Genomic DNA, 21,133 nt, shown 5'->3' with positions numbered 1-21,133 from the left:
CCCCCAAAACACTTGAACGCGCGACTCCGACCGCTGAGCTGGAAGACGCATTATTTACGATTATTTACCTGAGACGAGCGGAGAGGAAGGAGCCCAGACAGCAAACTGACTACGAAACGCATCCGCCGCGGAGGTACAGTGAACTCCGGAACGGATCCAGAAAGCGGATCCGAAACTGCGTCCACTTGCACACCGCGCCGGCGGCTCGCGGATCCGGTCTGACACCGCTGCGGTCCCTTTGCGTATCCGTACATAAATGGGTACATCCGCCCCGGCTTCGCTTTGGATCCGCGAATGAGCCGCATATCCGCTCCGGGTCCGTTTTGGACCCGGTCATATGCCCGGCCCGGGTCCGTTTTGGACCCGTTCATAAAATTCCGTCTACAATGCCACTTTTTTCCCCACACTTGATTATCTGGCCAAAACTATAGCTACAGATATATTTAAAATCTAATGGTGGACGAACATTAGATAGACTGGACTGCTCTATAAAAGCTTGAATAGTTATTAATGTATGTGCCTTTGAATAAAACATGAATCATTAAACATTAATAATTTTTAGCCAACTAACAATAACAAAATAGGTTATTACAGACTATAAATGTATTTACTAATTTTTTAAATAGTTTTATTCATGTATACATTGAATAGACATTACAGAAAAAAATGAAATCAACCATGAATTGTACCAAGAACATCATTTTATTTAGTGAAAAACATTACACTAAAATGATAAAGTATTTTTTTTTCACTACTGTTGGGTCAAGGTTTGCTGACAGGGGCTCCGGCTCCTTGAGCTTCCCCTATCTGATGCCAGGTTGAACCACCGGATTACATGTTTTGTAATGTCGTCATCGGTGGCGGCACAGGAGACATGGCTCTTTCTCACACCACCTGTAATACATAAGCAGATTTTCATTACATGTCATGAAATCACATTGAAGCTACCAGGTTGTTGTTTTTTAGAGGATAGACATAATTCTTTTTTTAACTTAAAATAATGTCAAGTCGTAACAGGGTGAAAGGCACTTCAGCCTCCGCTTTGCGGTCCTTTATCTGCTATAACCACGCTATGTAAGATTGCCAGATCGGGTCGCGTTTCTGTAGTTCTAATGAGACATAAGAAAACTACAGACTTTAATAGACTCCCTAAAGAATTTGGCACAAACACAAACAGAAGTTCAACTAAAATGAAGTGATTATAATTTTAACCATTATACAGCGTGACAAAAAAAAAAAAAAGTTTTCCTTGAATAAAACTTGAATGCCCATAAGTTTAGTTGACTAAAAAAAGAACTAAACAAAAACAGGATAAGGTTGACTAAATATGATAAAAGTTAAATAGTAAATTTGACACAGGACTAAGCATGCATAAAAATAAAAAAGCTGACAAAATATACTCTATTTGAGTCTTGTATCTAATGAGGTATTGCTCACCAGAGCAGGCAATACTGTCTGATCCACATCTTCCCCCCCGCCAGGTAGGTCTGTAGACCCTGCTTGCAGAAGGGGTTTGCTCTTCTGCTGGTCTCTGTGAACAGTGAGGTGGAGAAATGGGTGGAGGTAGAGCAGCTGTGCCGCTACTTAGGATAAAAGGTGGTGGTGCAAAAACAGGAGCTGATGGTTGTGTTAAAAGTTTGCCTCTTTTTATGAGCATCTTCCTCCTCGCTCTCATCAGAGTCTCCCAAGAAATGACTATAAATTAGGGTGGAAAAAAACAAGCAGTAAACATCTTATTAATTACTCTTATTAATAATAATAATAAATGTAAAGCCTTCCTGTAGTTCAAACAGTAGAGTGTTGGCGCTTGCAATGCTAAGGTCATGGGTTCAATTCCCAGGGGAAGCAAGAACTGATAAGAATGTAAATGTGTACCTTAAAATGCAATGTAAGTTGCTTTGGATAAAAACGTCTGCCAAATGCATAAATGTAAATGTAATTACATAAACATTTTCACTGGCCTAAGAACTTAAATTGTAAATCAATGTAATTGGTTGAGAATGGTTTCTCTGAGAAACCATTTATCTATATTTCAGCTGGCTTTACGTGTGGTGGTTGTCGGGTTCATCATATCCTAAACAATAAATTATGTTTTTGAGAAAATATAGAGGCCAAAAAGTTAATGTAAAATATAAAGGATAATATACTTATACTAACATCGGCTTTGGCCTTCTTTTTGGCCGAATCTCCTCCTCTTCCTCTTCAGACTGTAGATCTGATGTGTTGCAATTTAGAGCTTTCTTCAAGAGTTGTTGTGCCACAAAGTAGTCATCTATAAAATAAATAGCCTACATGTTAAACTTCAGTAGACCTTCAAATTAATAGAGTAGAACTATAGACAACAGAACAATATGAGAATGTAATTAAAAGGATTTTCTTCCCATATAACATATTGGCAAAATACTTTGATATTTGCTTACAAAAGCCATTTAGATTATTTAAAAAGAAAATAGCATACCACATGACTCTGGCATCATATTTTTTCCAGTCAGGTCCAGGTTCCTTAGAATTTTTCACTGCCCCGTTCACTCTCTCATCATTTTTGTAGTTTGGCCAATAGGTAACTCCATCACTGTACCAATTTTGTGGCACCAAACATCCTTAAACGAGAAGGAAGTAACAAACAGCACCAGATAAATTTAACTTCCTGTTTCAAGAACAGGTCAGTATGTCTACCTTGGGTTATTTCACCAAGTGTATGGTGTAATTGCATATGGTTAAATTAAAAAAGCTGGTCCAAAAAAATAAAAGAAATTCAGATATGGTCAACAAATCAGAATTGGGCATCAAGACCTGCAGTATAAATGTGGCCTTACTGAACTCAATTGAATCAACAATGAACTGTCAACTTACAGTGAAGTTGCTGAAGAACTTTTTTGGCCCCATTGGGCCAGTGCTGCATCTTCAAGTTGATAATTTGCAAATTTTTAAGCCTTGACAATTGAAATGCTGTAGTGTGGACCAGTGTCAGTATTTGACAACATATCTGGCTAAATCAAGTTAGAACAGTATTAAATCTTACTTTACTCTGATGTCAGGAAAAGATGAAACTCCAAAATAAGACTGGTGGCACTTGAACAAACTGTAAACTGTAGCTGCAACAGAACACACACACACACACACACACACACACACACACACACACACACACACACACACACACACACACAATCTTAATATGATATGAAATAATTATCTGAAACAACATTACATGGGGAGGTGGTGGAGAATATATTTGTCATGATGTAAACAAAAATGGACTCAAACTAACCAAACCAGTACAGTATTAAATGCTGTAGTGTGGACCAGTGTCAGTATTTGACAACAAATCCAGTTGGAACAGTATTAAATCTTACTTACTCTGATGTCAGGAAAAGATGAAACTCCAAAATAAGACTGGTGGCACTTGAACAAACTGTAAGCTGCAACAGAACACACACACACACACACACACACACACACACACACACACACACACACACACACACACACACACACACAGTATCATATAATATTAATAATTTTTTTGAAACAACATTACATGGGGAGGTGGAACTGTCAAAATGTAAACAAAAATGGACATGTTATACCAGAAATTCAGTGAAAAACGTAAGTTGGGTAACGTTAGGCCTAACATGATAATATTGCCTGACATTTTAACGTTACTGGAGGGGAGAAAATACGCGATCAGGGTGTGATAAAAATCCGGACAGCTAACGTTAATTAAATCACCTAACCTCCCAGACAGAAAGAATATACCATCCAAATAGCTTTTTACTCAAAGTTATTAATTATCAAATACATTTTTACTCAAATCTACGCTAATGACAATTTGCTAACTTCGTTTGCCACAATCATTTCAGAAATAAAATCATCGGTATGTTGAACGGTATGAACGGTAATGTTTTACAGCTAAGTAACTGTACAAATAAAGCATATTTGAACCATTCTTACCGTGTTCCGTGCTTGTCGACCTGCCGGTTAGCTTTTCCACAGAGCGGAGAATGATTCTGTGACGATGGCGACAGTTGAAATTAGGCGCGTTTGGTCAGCGGGTCCGCCCAGCGTCTGTAGCGAGTCCGCGAGGTGACAGTGCGTTAGGGGGCGGGGCACATGTTAAGGCGCGTCCGAAGTGCGGATCCGTATGTGATCCGTTCTGGGTCCGCCGATTAAAACCGCAGGCTGGGCCGATCCTGGAGGCGGGGCTGATCCTGTTAGCGCAGCGAAAACGAATCTGACAGTCAGGCGGATCTGGCGGCTTGAGGGCGGGTCCGCCACGGACTCTTTTGCTGTGTGGGAGCGCAGTGCATGTAGCATCATGTCAGAATCACATGTAATAAAAAAAAATCTAACTTTATCATTATGAATATAAACAAATAAGATGTATTTTAGTAGCCTACTCACTATCAAGCTATCATATCGATATTGGTAAAGTTTAAAATATATATTTTTTGATTTGCTAACGAGCTAGTTATAACTATAAGGCAAAGCTAAAAACAGGTTGCATTGATACACGTTTTTCCATTTCCATTAGTTGCACTGTAATGAAGATGAATTTCGTGTAAGATTCATAACATATAACGTTAGGCCTACTAGCTGTTAAACATGTATTTTGTTATGTAAAGTTCCCCCCACAGCAGAGCCTGCCGTGAACGCGCAGGCTAGTAAACATGCAGGGTCAGTAGGCCCTTTCACACCGGATGCGTAACGAAAAAGCAAAACGAAAAAGCGAATAGTTCGTGTGCGAATAGTTCGCATCAAAACCATTCACATCAGCAACATTTATTAAAAAATAAAAGTCGTTTTTTCGCCGCAGCACATTCGCGTTCGGTGTGGAAGCACTCATTACACAAACAGCTGATCAAAAAATAAACTCATCGCGCGAATTATTCGTGCGTCAAAATCACGTCCAGTGTGAAAGGGCCTTAAGGGTCACCGATGACGACGGATAAACAGTTATGGCACATTCACTGGTAGGGACGAAATGCTTTACATTGACTGGCCTGCCCATACTTTGACTACAAACTTGGTCCTCAAATCATTACGTATTATGCAATACATGTAATGTAACTTTATTATGTTGCACTCTTTCTATGAGTTATAAATAGCTAGTAAGATAATATAACGGTAACTAACGTTGCAGTAGGCTATGTAAATAATTATTCTAGCGATATGCTAAATAAGGTTTGCTAGTACATTATTTTAGCAACATGACAAGCCAGTTAATTAGCAGGTTTCAATTGTTGCTTTGCACAGTGCGTGACATTTTATCTGTATGTTATGCGGCTAGAGTTTTAACACCGAGTCAATGGGCTCCGACGGGCTTGTTTATCGTCATTGGTCTTTTTCCGTTTACCTGTCTTTGTTGTATGAGCAGGTTCCACTCGAGAAATTTGTAGTTTTTGGTTGTTTGTCCGTCATTAGCACAGCTGCTCGGCACCCCGGCAATCTTAATTTTGAATGACGGTACGCGCTGTGCAAGAGAGGGGCGATCAGCGCATACGCAAACTTGATTGACACTGCTAAGACACTCCTCCAGGCTCTGAAGGCATCTGATTGGTTCTTTACACTCGGACCGAGTGGCAGTGATTGGTCAGAGTTTTTACTGTCCTGCAGCTGCTACAGAGGTCTGATTGTTTTCATTCCTTTTTCTGAACACATAATGTATTGACTACTCTCAGGATGGAAGGACCATTTCACCCAGTATAAAAAAAAGTGTTTCTGAACAGGATTACCTACCCTAGCTTTAATTCTATTTTTTTATTATTGAAAACAACCCAAACACCATATATACATTTGAATGCTGCATTAAACAAATTATTAAAGGGAAAACAAATGTAAATAATAAATCAACTACATAGCTGATTCCAAGTGATCAAGGGCTTAGGACGTTCCAATTCAGCCCGCCGCAGTTTCCGCCAGTAGTGGGCACTCGCAATGACGTGCATCCGAGTGAACGAGATGGAGGGAAGTTAGCAAGTGAAGGGCATGACAATTTTGGACTGGAACGCAGCCCAGGTCCACAGTCACTTACATACAATTAGAGGGGGTAAAGTTTAATAATGGGTATTTGACGTGCTGTCCGGAGGGAGGGCTCACGAGCTCGGAGTTCGGCCCGAACCCAGACTACTCCCCCCGTATGTAACTTACCTGGTTAGGACTAGAAGTGTGGAGAAGGGGTGGTGGAGGGATGCTGCTAAACTGTCAATGAATTGAACGTGCTCTTTCCGAACTTTATTAATAAAACATCATAAAGAGAACTGTAGTCAAATATGTTGACCAACAAACATGAAGTCAAAAACAAGTCAAAATCATACATGAAAAACAGTTCGACATGTTGATTTGATGTGTTTTCGTAAGAGGACAGACTATGGCAGTCTGTATAATATACTGAATCAAAACAATTAAGACATGTACCCTACAATATACCCTTTTCTTTTAATGCTTTTTGCAGAGTAAAAGCGAGTCAAATTAATTTCGATTCATCACACTCGAATCGTTTAATTCTGTTCGCAAAATGATGTTTGTTCTTTTTGAGTATTACAAGTTCTTATTCAGATGTAGGGTTGCAAAATTCTGGGAATTTTCAAAGATGGAAACTTTCCATGGGAATTAATGGGAATATAAGGGAATTAACAGGAATTTAGGGGAATAAACGGGAATAAACTGGGAATTTTCATAGTTGAAGGTTGGCTCTTCATAGGGAACTTAAATATAGTTGAGGAAAGTATATTTTAGCATAATCTTGAATAAAACAAACAGATGCCATTCAAATACACTTGAATATCCATGCCATTCCTCAATCACATGCACATACTGTAGCACACTGCTTACTGCATGGCTGGGACCACACCCCCTACTGGCACTGTGCATGCCTCCATCACATGTACAGAAGCTCAAATCACAAGACTATTGAAGGCACAAATTTGAGCCTGTGGACTAAAAGTGAAGTAAGTTTTGATGATATTATGGGGAAAAATATATTTATTAAATGTTTAAATTGCAAATATCACATACAAATGTATTCATCTAGTAGATAGCAAGCTGATAAGTTAGATGCTAAATAAGCTAGCATAACTTTATTTACCACATAAGTAGGACTGGGCAGAATGACGGTATATATCGTTACCGCGGAAGAAAATGTCATCCGTAACATATTTTTTTATTCTGTGTATACCGCAAAATGTAAATAAGTAGGCGTGGTTAACTCACATGCAGTGTGCGCGAGACTGAGACACTGATATTTGTCAAAGAAACATGAAGAAAGACCAAGAGGAACCTTAATGTATTTATCCGTCTCTTATGTGTACAGTTACTTTCAGAGTGGACGCGTAAGCGGTTGCCGTGGTAATGAATATTTCCAAAATTCCCCAGCTTAACTTCCCATGCACTTTGCAACCCTATTCAGATGTAGTTGTAATACAGTTGTTTAGAACCAAAACACAACAGCACCATTAAAGGCAGTGAATGTGGTCAAGACAAAGTTTATTAATTTCGAACCATATCAATTTATTTTACACTATTAAAGCTAGCTTGTAGCTTCACCTTTTTTCCGAAGAGTAAAAGGGTCTTGAATTGAACAGCCATGTCTTTGCCTAAGTCTAACATATGCATAAACATATATTCAAATAGTAATGAGACATTTGAAATAAGAAATACAATAATATCTACAGACAGGAGTAACTGACAGGTAAAGTCAATCTCTTAAAGTTCATTCTACTCATCTCAATACTTCCTACAGTGAATTAATTTATTACACACTGTCTCCGTAACTTTAGACTTGATTAGCTATAATATCAAAAGCTCTCAAGACCTTCAGATAAGGATGCCAGTCTGAAGACACACTTGGAGTTATTTATTCATAGAAAAGACAGCTTCAGTTTACATCAGGCAGAACAAGTTTAGACCTGCAGGGAAAGATGAGTGAAAATTACATTGCAGCACTTTGGAGAGTGTTTTTGTTTTTTTACAGTATATAATAAGAACAATAAAATCCATTGTATAAGCCCCTTAATTGTTCTTAACTAATCAGAACTCACTTTATGTCTTCTGTACATTTCTCTCCACAGAACTCAATGGTCACTCTCTGGTTGCAGCTGAGCTCCTCGATCTGCTCGGTGTGACGTGTGCAGCGGTCAGAGGATTTACTGCATCTGAACCTTCACAGACGCAGAACAGCAGCACACATTTACCACATTCAATACAGCCAAAGACATGGATTTCATTAAAATATTACCAGGAAATATATCTCATATGTGCTGCCAGGTGAGGTGACTAAATGTGTGAGAGCACAGAAGTGTAAATGTGAAAGAACATCAGAGAACATGCATATGTTCATTCACAATTAAAACATATTTTAATTTTTCACATTTACCAAACATTTATCTATAGCTGTCTATAACACTAGTAGATTAACATAAAATATGACTACTAGTAAGCAGATATGTGAGGATGTGAATTACAAACCCTCTAATGTTCACAATGCACTCAGAACGTTTTGCAGATTCCTTCAGTAACTTGATTCCCTCTTCCATTAAAAGACCAGGGAGACACTTAGCACCATCAGAGCCCCATGAACCAGCATGGAAACTACAAAACAGAGATATTTCTGTGAGAATAATAAGACAAAGTTGATATAAAAAATGTGTGATTCTACACTGTTACAACTCTGCTGAGAAAAAGTAAAAAGAAATTGTTTATAATTTGCAGCAATTACATTTTATTCTTCCAGATATTTTAGAGCTTAATGGCTTTTAAAATGCATTACCCCACAGACAGGTTAGTGTATTACTGTGCTGCTGTCACAATATTCGTCTGTTTTGTTTTAGCATCCCGACCAGCCTGACACATCAACATTGGCTTGAATCAATAGCTACGTTTACATGGACACAATCGGAATGAAATCAATCCGATTGATGAATCCGAACAAGGTGTTTACATGAATGATAAATAAAGTAATCGGGTTGATGTGCGCGTTTATATGTCACAAGTTTCAAATCGGATCTGATGTTTTGACATGCGCACACTGCACGAATATACAGACTTTCCCGCATAAATATTCTCATCTATTGGTTCTTTATTTGTTTAAAACAGCAGACGTAATATTAATTCGTCTCTGGTCATAATTTAGAGCATATTAACCGTTTTGCCGTGCTGCTTATTGATCACGCAGTAAAAATGCCCCTCCCCGCAGCCAAAACCAGTCGTCTGTGGATGAGAATCCAAAACAAGCACTGGTGGGACGTTGTCCTGCTTCACTTCACAGACGCGCGAGTGAAATTAGGATTTTAGAATGACGGGAAACTTATTAATATGACACTTTATTCAACAGGAAGAACAGCTCGTTCCGCGCGTCATACGTCATTACGCTATTTAACGTCATCGCACATGCGCAGTCCTTTTAGTTTCGGTTTTCAATCCGATCAAGTGTTTACATGTTCTCTCGATCGGATTACAAAAGGGATAAACCACCCCTTTCAATCGGATCGAAATTTCATTCGGATCGAGCTCAATCGGATCGATTAAGGTGTTTACATGAGGGTTTTTTAGTCCGATTGAGCCGTCAGTCCGATTATAAGTGTCCATGTAAACGCAGCTAATGACAACCAATGGCAAAGCGCCTGCTGTTTGCTTTGGTGAAACTAGTGCAGAAATCGCACACTTGATGTTCAACAAAAAACAAGAGCTTAAACATTACAATTGTTTTCAAACAATTTGCCAAATTGTATAACCTCTTCAAACTGAAATTAATGAATTCTTTCTGATAATTTTAATGCAGATTTTTTTTTTATCAGGATAATTAGAAACTATAAAATATAGTTGTTGTTTTTTTATAAAAAAAACATGGCAATTTTAAAAATAATTTTAATACTTTTTTTTCCCTATTGCCATCTTTATTTTTATGAAATGTAAAATTGTTTGGACAATGATCGCAACAGTTATCAGAGAATGACTCGTATATAAAGTACACTGCAAAATATAAATGCACACAAACTAAAGGGACACGGACAAAGCTAATAACTCTCACCTGATCACAGCCAGTTTAGTGCAAGACGTGACCAGGAAGAGGATTCTGGAAGCCCAGGTCTCTGTCAGGAAGGGAACGGAAAGATTTATCGCACTTAAACCAGACACAGATGTCAGCTGAGACAGCAGAGCATCGACCTGCCTGTCAAAATCTGCACTTCTAAAGCAGAGAGAAACATTTAGAGAGAGAGTAATCTCCATACACAAAGAGCATGAAGGGAAGGTGAAGATGGTTTTGAAAACTTACTGTTCTGTTATACAGTTGACACTGTGAAACGCCTGTAAGAAGCTCTTGACATTAATACTGGACACCTCTGAACGTGGACATTTCAGAATGATTTCCGACAGTGACGGTTCATTCTGTGGGCTTGAACACCACCTCACCACATTCAAGCTGTCAACAAGAAACACATTTATTTCCTCAAATATCTCAATCAATAATCAAGTTTATTTGTCCAAGTCTTAGTTAAGAGGTTGCACAACATCATACAGTAAAAACATGACATGTTACTGTATTTATTAGTAATTTAAAAATAATAATAACAGATCAAAAGAGAACTGATTAGAGTCCAGGTGTTGTAGGAGAGATCCTTACACAAGCTTTCCTTCAAAGCTGAAGAGCCGGAGAGACGAGCAGAAACTCTCCGCATCATTGGTCCGTAAACTGCCAATCAGAGTACAAAGGTTTTAGATGTGTGACTGACGATGGACCAATCATTTATGGATGCATGTGCAGTTTTAATGTATGCAAATGTAAAAAAAAAAAAAAAAATTCTTGAGATTACTGATACCTGATCTCCTCCCATTTCCCTTTGCTCTGCAAGAAGTCTGTGAGGATGAGGGCGGTATCAGCTGAGATGCTCTTCACCGCTAACTGAAGTCCACCCACGCTCTTCTGTTTGTGCAGAACATTAAGAACCTGCTGCACACTTTGATCTGACAGACAGCGGCTGTTCAGCCTGTAAAAGAGATTAATAATCTGATCAGTTACAATGTGACATTTATCAGTCAATACCAGGATTAGCAGTTCTGTGCAGAAAAGTCACTGGTTTTTACTTCAGTTCTCTCAGTTGCTTTCCTTCTCCAAGAGCTGAGAGCAGATTAGTGACATCTGTGTCTGAAAAGTTTTGCACAGTCAACCTAAAAAAGAATAAATCAATAAAAATAATTAAACACATTGATCAATGCATTCAATTGATCAATTGTATTTCTCATAAATGTATATCTCAAATTTGTGACTTCCTGACAATATGATTTTTAATTGCCACTTTTTTCCACATAATTGCAGCTTAAAATCGCATAATTTGTCTCACAAAAAATATAAAGAACATGGTTATGAAGTATTTTAATAATTTAAAAATTGTAACTTTCTCACAATTAAAGGTGCAGTAAGTGATTTCTTAGAAACACTGTTGATATTTGAACTCAACCCAAACAAACACACCCCTCCCTTCATTGCTCCGCCCTCAAAATCACGCAATGCAAAGGTGGATGTCTGTGGGCAGAGTCAACATATTTCACAGAAATTTGTGTAGTGATTGATGGGATTTTTTAGCTTCAGACTATGAATCCATCCAGTCAGATGATATCAAACTTTTTGAGCCTGGTAGTGTGTGATCCTCATTCGTTTGGTGTATGATGCTCAATTTTTCTCAGTAACCATTCACAAAGTCAGCCAATGTGTGATGCCAAGTGTTTTAAAAGTTGTGTAGTATATTCCAACCTTTGGCTTTTTAATTCTAAGGTAGAAATGAGATTAATTCATATTTATTTATTAATTATTATAGTATTAAAATAGCATATGATATACATAAATATATACAGCATCAGATATTCATGCTTTTGTGTTTCATTTAGCATGTTTAAACCTAACCACAATTAATTTATAGAATGAACAATCATATTAATTTCCAAAACATAAAAATAACTGATAGCTGTCAATATCTCCCAAATGTTCTGTATTGGTTCATCACTAGATCTGCACACTCACTCTAGTTCCGGGGTCCTGCGCAATACAGACTGAAGCATCTTCAGCTCTTCAGCTGCAAAGTTGATCTTCAAGCTTCTGAAGTGAGGACAGCAGTCCAGACAGTACAACAACGCCCAGCAGTCTGTCCTGCTCAGTGGATCCCAGGACATGTCTAACTCTTGCCAAGCTTCCATGGCTTTCTGCACAAACTCTTTTTCGTGGAGCTCATAGAGACAGTGGAGAATGAAGGGCAAATAATTGTAGTCTCCAAGTGTGCTAACATGGAGGATCCATTCTTCCAGCTGTGCCTGTACAAAGGAAGGGACAGACAGATTGTGCGTCTCTTCAAGTGAGCTTCTCACTTCTTTATTAGAGAGGCCACAGAGAAACTGAATCACAAGCAGGAAATGAGGTTCAGGTAATCCATACTTCAGTGGAAACTTCTCATCCAAATATAGAGCAAGATAGCTTTGTGTTTGAGAGTGGAACCACTCTGTTAGTTTATCCAGAAACTCTCTTTCATTTAGTGAGATGTAGTACAGAGCGGTGAAGAACTCCTGAAAGCTGAGATGCATGAAACTGAACATCGTCTCCTGGCGGATTCTTCTCTTAAAGAGGAACTTGCACAGGAATGGACTGCCTGAAACCATTTCTTGCACGCTTTTCTCTTCAAACACCACTTGCTTTTCCAGCATCCCTCTCTCTGCCAGCTGACCCAGACTCCTCAGCAGGGTCGGGACGGACTGACTCAAACTCTGACAGTGATGCTCCAGTAGAGTGGACACAAAATCAACGTAGATGGAGGTGGTGGTCTCCAGTCCGCTTGTCGCATCCGCCCTCTCCCGCATAACCGTGCAGATGATCCAGCAGATAACAGGGATGGAGCAGGCGGTGATGAGGGTTTCGTTTGCCTTCACACAGTCAAAAGCGTTCCTGAAGAGTCCATCATCCTGAAAGAACCTCTGGAAGTACTCCTCCACCTCCCTCTCAGAGAAGCCAATAATCTCGGTGAAGCGCTGAGGGTGCTTGAGCAGACCGCCCAGGATTTTTGTAGCAGTAGATCTGGTGGTGACCAGCAGGAAGGACTCGGACAAGATGTGGCCCCTCAAAAGGGCCTTCAGAGTAGCCTCGGTTGGAGCTTTTTCAGAGAGATGCTTGAGTTTTGGCGTATTCGACGTGTCACTATATGAAAACCTGAGCTCATCGAATCCATCAATAAGAATGAGAACTTTCTCTGGTGACTTCTGCAGGATCTGTGAGATCTGGTCTGAAGTTAAATTGGAGTTGTAGCTCAAAAGCTCCACCAAACTCTGCTCTCCAGATATGTGGTTCACTTCTTTACATTTCAAGTGAAAAAGACAATAAAATTCCTCTCTGCTGAGGTTTCCTGATGCCCAATCTAGCATGATCTTTTGAGCAGTGAAGGATTTGCCATGCCCAGAGTTTCCCTGAAGAATGACAGCACTAGGACTGACTCCTTTATTATCGGCATTGAAAAGCGCATCCAAGACCGAGCTGCCCTTGTCCGCATTATTCCTGGAGGTGAGGAGCTGCTGGAAACTCTCTCCGAAGGAGCACATCTCTTCTTCTCGCTCTCTCTTCTCTCTGTGTCTCGTGATGATCAGAGGTTGTGTATAGCGCTCGGACAACAGCACACATTCACCAGGCAGAGAGTTATACTCACTCACATATTCATATTCCTTCTGGATCCACTTCTTGTATTTCTCTGTGTATAATTCATTGTTAAACTCATTAGACATATGGAAATATCAGCTTGTAAGCACTGTTGCATAACATAAAATGCAGATACTTAAACTTAATTTAAAAGGGCATTTTAGCCAAAAATGAAAACGGTGTCAATTTACTAACCCTCATTTGGTTTCAAACTACTCTTTTCCATAATAAAAGTGACTGAAGATTGGGGAATGTGGGCTGCAAAACCCCAAAATGATAAAAAAAAGCATCATGGTCCAGGTCCATGCAGCTTGCATCATTTTCCAAGAGTTTTGAAGTTATACAGATTCGGAGCAAAGATACAGACCAAAATTTAAGTCAATATTCCCTCATAATCATCCATTCTGGCACTTTAAAATGCTTACGAAGGTTGTAGGGCCTACAAAAATAGAGCGTCAATTCCATTTGACCAAAAGCGCCATTGGTTTTGAACCACTTTTTTTGGTGCTTTTTTTGTCATTTTGTAACATTACAGCCTCAGTCCTCATTAATTCCCATTACATGGAATAGAGAGATGAGTAAATGACAGAATTTTCATGTTTGTGTTAACTATCCTTACAAAAACACCTTTTACTCTTTTCACCTTTTTATTTATTTAAAGAGGTGTCCAACCTAAGCATAAGCATTTAAGTCAAATTAAACTTAATTGAACAAATGAAGTTAAGAAATTAATATGAAATACTCACTTAAACTATTTACAAGTGCTTCTGCAGTTTGAGCAATGCTACCTGTAAAAAGCATTTTACATGTAACATATAACAGAACATTTCTCAGTACAAAGGTCTAGATGCATGTGGTATAATAGGCAAAATTAGTGTGCTCTTACCCAAGTCTCTAAACAGAGATTGCTCATGCTTTTCCAGACTAGAATAAAAGGCAGATTTAACCTTGTCTCCTCCAGAGTGCAGTACTTCATAAAACTCTCTCATTTTCTCCTGGTTGATATCTGCTGCTCTGATCTTACAGTACGGCTCCCACTCCAGCACACCAGCTGACCGCAGCTCATCCGCTATCGGCATCACCATGATTACTTTCTGGACAAGTGTCGCCCAGTGGGCATCCACAAACTGAGCCCCTGGTGGAGAGATAATAAAATGATAATTGGTCACAAGAAAGGAAGTCAAAACAGCACATTTTAGACATTCAACATACATATTTTAAACATCAAAGTGTAATTTAGACATTTGATTTGAGTCACACTTAAACATTAATTCCATTGCAAACAGATCAACTGTTTTCAACCTTTTTGACTTGAAGACTCCCCAATTTTCACAATCAATTAACCACAATTTTTTGTGGTTCCCAAAGTGTCAAGACCTCTATGTTCTTCAATTAAAACAAAACTTTTTTTTGGGGGGGGGGGGGGATGATTAAGTTACATCATTTATATTTACATTAAATATGATAAAATAATGAATTAAATTAATAATAATAATATTATAGTATTTATATAAATTACTGATATATGGTTTTACAACTATAAAAGTCCAAAGATGAAGAAGAGTTAAAAGGTTCCGATACATATTAATATTAATATTAGAGGTGGGCATAGATTAATTTTTTTAATCTAGATTAATCTAGATTAATTTTGAAATTAATCTAGATTAATCTAGATTAAAATGGCTCATTTGAATTCTGCCGAAGGCATTCAGAATATGTGTGCTACCCAAATAATGACTATAAAAGTAGGCTAAGTCTTTGAGAACGGGTTTCTCAAGCCAGGTGGCGCATTAGACCAGGGGCTCATCTCAGGAACTGTTTCCAAAATGCATCACAAACTGCTTGAGAAAGCTGTTCTACTCATAGACTGTAAAAGGTTTCTTCTGTACTGTTACCGTCCGTAGGCAACAAAGGCCTATGTTATTATCAACTACTATAGGCTATCAATTAGGGATGGGCGATATGGCCTAAAATCTATATTTTGATATACATTGCAGCCTCTTGCGATAACGATATACAGTATATTATAATAAAACCATTACAGAACAGGTTACACAGACCCTGCTAAACAACTGCTAATTTTTTTTTAAAGGGTATTGTGCAAAACTGTAAGTATACAACATAATTTTGCAGATAAATAAAATTTAAGTACACTAGCTGCAGAGATCTTAAGTAGGTCTAATGTTTATTATAGCTTTGAGCTTATGAAACCCCAAATTTAAAGTTATAATATTGTCTAACTGATGTCTTTTCAGTTAAAAAGAAACACAACAACGATTCTTAAAATCGGGCGTAGACAGAGATTATGTGTTAACGTTACACCACTAAGATATATTGGATTGAGAATAATACGCGCGCGCTGGTATTCAGTGATATCAGTTTCAGTTTCGTTTTGAATTTGAGGTGGTAGAACGGATTAGTCGTGTGTTAACTTACCGAACCGTTACCCCACACACTCGGATAGTTTGCTGCTGTTTGTCGGACGGCTTAAATCCGAACCAAGTCCAAATAATGGATGTTGCAACTTTCACTTACAGCCGTGTTTATTTAAGATGACGACGAATATGCGTTGCAGCCGGGTTTACCTCGCGGCCGCGGGTAGATTGCTTCATCATAGCTTGTGTCGTAGAGCCATCTCCCAACCCAACTTGGAGAATAGATTAACGGCGATATTTTTTTTATCGCGCGATAAGAGTCTCGCGTTAACGCCGATAACGGCCCACCACTAATTAATATTAACTCAATATTATTTAATATTAACTCAAACTAAAATAATCCACAAGGCATAACAGCATGCATATAAAACATACAATAACCGACAAAGAACTGAGGAAACACAGGAACTTGAGTATAAAAACAGCTGTGATGATTAAATTAAAGGGGGGGGGGTACAATGGTGTTTCATGTATTCAGAGTTATTTACAGTGTTAAAGAGATGGATTCTCATGCTAAACATGGGCAGAGTTTAAAAAATATATTTTGGACGAATAACGGAGAATTTCTGTGCCGAAAATCTTACTTCCGGGTTGGTACAAGTTTCGGCTGTTTTTTTTCGATCGTGGATCTAATGACGTAGATGAGAGTGGAACTCCTTATATGAGCATTTCTCTCGGAAAAGCTCGCCCGCGCACACGTCGACCAGAGGAGAGCGAGACCGCGCACATCAACGCGCTTCAACAGGAAATCATCGGCAGCCAGCACTGCATAGGATTTGTTCAAGAATGTCTCCAAAAAAGTGTGTTTTTGGATGTGAGGGAAAGCTTACCGTGTTCAGTTTTCCAAAGAACTCAGTGTTACAGGAACAGTGGATGCAGTTTGTTTTTCCGGGGCAGCAACGGAGTGTAGCAAGTGCGGTTGTGTGTTCTGGCCATTTCAGTGACGAATGTTTTATTAACAAGGCCCAGGTCGACGCTGGATTTGCAAATCGTTTGCTATTAAAACGTGGAGCAGTCCCAGTGATAAAAGACTCCATTCATGTAAGTACACCTGGATCAGATTTCTGTCTTTTGCTGGAAATCAAGCACAACCTCTTGACTCTATAGCTCCGCCTCCAGGAGCTCGGCTTTTTCCGGAGAGAATCGGAAAGCTGTATTTTTCTTTTATAAATATAATAAAACTAAACACTTTTTGGAGATATTAAGGATGCACTATTACTCTATAGGTACTCAAAATTAACATGAGATTAGGTGAAACTGTGCATGGTATGTACCCTTTAATATCCATGCTAACAAACAAAGTGGTAGAAAACATGAACAAAAACAACAGGAAATAATGACAATCAAACTAAAAGTCTAAACTAAAACTAAAACTAAACTGACAGTTTGTGACAGTTAAATTAATTAGCCTATATTATTAATAATAATATACAATTTTAAGTCATCCTGTCCCCTGATTGAGAACCACACAAGTAAATAATCATCCTGTCCCGATTGAGAACCACACAAGTAAATAATCATCCTGTCCCCTGATTAAGAACCACATGTACATCATAAAACATTAAAGTAAGTACAGAGCCATATTAGACATCCTCTGGTAAGTAGCATCAACAAACAAACAAAAATAAATAAATAAATAAATAAATAAATGACATCCATAAATTTTTAAGTGTAGAAAATACTTATTTTGGCCACTTCACTTTTAATCAGTCTAAGGAAGACAATATTTTGCATACGACTTCTCTTCTTTTACCATGTAGTACTTACGCTCTGACTCTGAGTCTTGGTCCATGGTGTCTCATATGTTTTCCTCTAGGAAATAAAACAAAGGTAAAGGTAAAGCTAAAGCACTTAACGTTAGTCGGAATGTCAACAATTGTTGGAGACAGCTTTTATGACACATTGTTAAAGATTACCTTATGCGGTAAAGGTAGTGGCATGTGGAAAAATTACTTTGACGCACTTTTTAGCATTGAAGTAACTTCACATAACATACATTCACAAAACAAAACTGTACATATACAGGAGGTCTTTGAACTGTACCCACTTGAAACGTAGGCAACACAAAAACGACGACGAAATCGTAGAGAATCTCACCTGGTTTTTCAGGGACGCGTTTTGAAGCACACTGAACGGGATTGTTACATTTTAAGTCACTTTATTATCGTTACGGTCTGCTTTTTAGATCCGAAAAACGCACGTTACATGAACTCGACATGAACTCGTCTGAGTTATTACTAGCCCCGCCCATCATATTTTGCCCCGTACACTCTGAACCATTGCCAAAATTCGCCATCATGGTCTCTGATCAACTTAACTCACGATGCTTTAGAGAAACACAGCCCTGGACAGCGTTCACAATATCATTCTTATTACTATTTATGTATTAACTAGCAAAATAAATATTGAAATATTGAACTTAGTTTGAATAATTTCATTACCTTACTAACTCTAAATCCTACTGTATCGTATTTGATAAACTAATTTTTAAGGCCTCTAATCGACCAAAATAATCAAATCTTCGCTGAAAAGCCTGTTGCACTTGCACATAATCTACTACATTCTTTATGTCCTCCAAGTAATAGTTGGAGGTATGTAAAAGGCATTTTAGTGTAATTCAAAAAATGTACACGTTCAGGTTGTGGTACAGGTCTTTTTGTAGTGATTTTTTAAAATGATTTACATAAACTTAACTGTTAGAATATATTTTATATTGTTAAATAATATTTCAAGAAGAAGATTGGACTGAAGCAATTAGTTAGGCTACTTGATTTTAGGCTACACGTTTTGTTTGTGTTAAAATGTAAATATCAATTGTTAAAACAGACTCGATTATCGTAGTATTGCATTGAATTATATTTATACATAATTAAAAATACAGAGCTTTGAACATACAACTAAGGATTAAACGTCATCTTATTTTGACATATTATGATATAAATTGACAACTGAACTCTTCAATTAAAACAAATATGTCAGGCTTTACAGGGTTAAAATTAACATTTTTATTACAGTCATTCTTAGTAACTGTGGTGAGGCGCTGCTTCTGATCTGCACAGAAAATAAGAAAGCCACAAATATGACCACTTAATTTTCTTAAGTGTTTACCACTGTACAGTTATAGTATCAGATGGTACTGATTGAATACCATATTTACAAATAGTAAATGATGGTACTTCAAGGAATACTACATGTAATACCATGTTTAAACATGTATTTAAAAAATACATGATCTTTTGATTCTTATAAACACGATCAATAGTTTTAAGACACAGGCACACCATATAAATAAATCCAGTTCAAAACGTCCTCCTGAATTATAGATGAAGGCAGTATGACGAGTCCTGTGTGGGCTGGATGGCCTCAGGTAGGACGCCCTGCGAGGTGGCCACCATCCTGATGCTGTTGCAGTGGGTCAGTTTCCTCTCATACTGAAGCAGTTTCCTCCAGAACCCCGCGTTCGGGCGGATGAAGGGTCGGGCAGCCACAACCCGCTGATGAGCCTGAAGCAGTGTGACTCCCTCAAACCTCATGAGATACGCCATGATGAGAGACGGAGACCTGCTTCTACCGGCCGAGCAGAACACCAGCGAGCTTCCAGTGTGGTTCTGCTGGATCCGCTCAGCCACGCTGTCAAAGTACTGGTCCAGAGGGGCGTGAGGACGGTCCTCCACTGGAACGCATATGCATTTCACCCCCTCATACTCGGGGCAGGGATATTCAGCGCAGGCGTTCACCAGCAAAGTGACCCCTCTGTGGTCCAGCGCTGACTGATTCAGGGCCTGCACTCCACTCAGGTACAGAGTGGGAGTGATCTGAGAGATCATCACTGGGACTGTAAGGGATAAATAATGCATAAAAATGGTGACAAAATATTATATATTAAATAATATATTTGGATGTCTCTTATGAAATATTTTATACTGTATATAAATATTACATATTTCTAAAACTAATCTGAAATACATATATATTTCTCATACAAACCATTGTTATTATTCAACACCCGAGCAGTGATATGATTTAAAATACTTCACAGATTTTTCACATATGTTAATCGTAGTAACTTTTTTTGCAATAATATAAAAAGAAACGTACATTTTTCATTCAATATTCCATATCTATAAATAAATATGAGCTCATACAAATGCATGCAATATAAAGTGAAGCTTTAAAAGTTTTAAATGTCCCAGGACCCCAGAGGGCCACGAGGGGTGCTGGAGGATACATGGAAATTAAAAGAGAAAGTAAAAGACTAAACTAAAAAAAAAAAGAAAAGATTTTTAAGAAAGTTAACATGCACATTCAAGACATTAACAAAATATGTTGAACATAATCATTTTGTTTACATTCACATATAAATGGGTTTTTATAAAATATATAGCTGTCTTTATATTGTAGGAAGGTGGTCTCTCACAAGGGGATCATCATATTTGGAGCTCCTTAGCATTAAAAGATAGGAAAAACCTCTAAGTATACACTAGCCTGCCACACTGAAGGACACTGCCGTCAGTACAGTAAAATCATATTAACTATCCAACAGACTGCTACTGTAGCGAGCAACAAATAGCCTGCATTTATTGATGTGCATAAGTGAGAGCAGATCATTTTAACCATGGAAAAAAATATAGTTTACCTCAGGGCTTCGAGGACTGTGATAGCACGTCCAGTCAGTCTTTTTTCTATCGGCTTTGGTGTGTCTCTGTTAGAGACTAACACAAGCAGCTTTACTCTGCAGCAGCGTTATAAATAGAACAGTACCACGGGCACGCAACAACAACAACATCAATCAAACCAAAAACAAGTTTTGTAGCCTTACGACGCCTGGTATTGCTACCATATAAATATTTCCCATAGAATAATACTCCTTACATAAAATGCACGATCTTGGCCATTCTTTGCCACGGTAGTGCAGTGCAGGACAGGAGCCCCCAGTGGACACATGCTAGTACAGCAGGTGTTCAACTTAAAGGGATAGTTCAACCAACAATAAAAACTCAGAGACAATTTACTCACCCAGTCTCTCCAG

At 38.3% G+C, this 21,133-nt stretch overlaps 2 protein-coding genes and 1 long non-coding RNA gene across 6 annotated transcripts; all 3 read right to left on the bottom strand.

The window, feature by feature from the left end:
- Nucleotides 1–681: 681 nt before the first annotated feature.
- Nucleotides 682–5,336, bottom strand: LOC308695993. The gene is made up of 7 exons (XR_014030774.1): nt 3,955–5,336; nt 3,361–3,422; nt 3,023–3,095; nt 2,459–2,600; nt 2,158–2,272; nt 1,438–1,695; nt 682–894 (listed from the first exon to the last, which is right to left on the bottom strand). It is a non-coding gene; the product is annotated as an uncharacterized lncRNA (long non-coding RNA).
- An 871-nt stretch (nt 5,337–6,207) lies between these two features.
- On the bottom strand, nt 6,208–18,337 carry LOC308695945 (NACHT, LRR and PYD domains-containing protein 1 homolog). 4 transcript variants are annotated; one of them, XR_014030769.1, is made up of 14 exons: nt 18,202–18,337; nt 17,872–17,916; nt 14,556–14,804; nt 14,416–14,457; nt 12,017–13,721; nt 11,083–11,166; nt 10,818–10,985; nt 10,622–10,690; nt 10,274–10,420; nt 10,028–10,088; nt 8,467–8,589; nt 8,040–8,159; nt 7,400–7,907; nt 6,210–6,549 (listed from the first exon to the last, which is right to left on the bottom strand). XR_014030769.1 is itself a non-coding variant. In XM_081374224.1 (13 exons), the coding sequence occupies exons 2-13, from the start codon at nt 17,894–17,896 to the stop codon at nt 7,877–7,879; spliced, it is 2,922 nt and encodes a 973-aa protein (XP_081230350.1). In that variant the 5' UTR covers nt 17,897–17,916; nt 18,202–18,337; the 3' UTR covers nt 6,215–7,876. The 4 variants fall into 4 exon arrangements, 2 of the variants coding, with proteins under 2 accessions (XP_081230351.1, XP_081230350.1); XR_014030768.1 differs by having other exon boundaries at nt 6,208–7,907; XM_081374224.1 differs by having other exon boundaries at nt 6,215–7,907; nt 10,028–10,186.
- Nucleotides 18,338–19,088: 751 nt separating this feature from the next.
- On the bottom strand, nt 19,089–21,020 carry LOC308695987 (dual specificity protein phosphatase 14). The gene is made up of 2 exons (XM_081374306.1): nt 20,741–21,020; nt 19,089–19,939 (listed from the first exon to the last, which is right to left on the bottom strand). The coding sequence occupies exon 2, from the start codon at nt 19,929–19,931 to the stop codon at nt 19,422–19,424; it is 510 nt and encodes a 169-aa protein (XP_081230432.1). The 5' UTR covers nt 19,932–19,939; nt 20,741–21,020; the 3' UTR covers nt 19,089–19,421.
- Between the last annotated feature and the right edge of the window lie 113 nt (nt 21,021–21,133).

This window comes from Scardinius erythrophthalmus (genome assembly GCF_964197995.2).
Source record: "Scardinius erythrophthalmus genome assembly, chromosome: 9".
NCBI lineage: Eukaryota > Metazoa > Chordata > Actinopteri > Cypriniformes > Leuciscidae > Scardinius > Scardinius erythrophthalmus.
Note: the sequence above shows the minus strand (reverse complement) of the source record. Positions and strands in the feature narration are given on the sequence as shown.

Excerpts from the sequence above, each read along its gene's own strand:
- LOC308695945 (XM_081374224.1), bottom strand. The coding sequence starts at position 17,896 with ATGGACCAAGACTCAGAGTCAGAGC. Across the intron at positions 14,805-17,871 it reads CCAAGACTCAGAGTCAGAGC|GGGCTCAGTTTGTGGATGCC; the intron begins GTAAGTACTACA and ends TCTCTCCACCAG. Across the intron at positions 11,167-12,016 it reads CGCAGGACCCCGGAACTAGA|GTTGACTGTGCAAAACTTTT; the intron begins GTGAGTGTGCAG and ends ATTCTTTTTTAG.
- LOC308695987 (XM_081374306.1), bottom strand. The coding sequence starts at position 19,931 with ATGATCTCTCAGATCACTCCCACTCTGTACCTGAGTGGAGTGCAGGCC.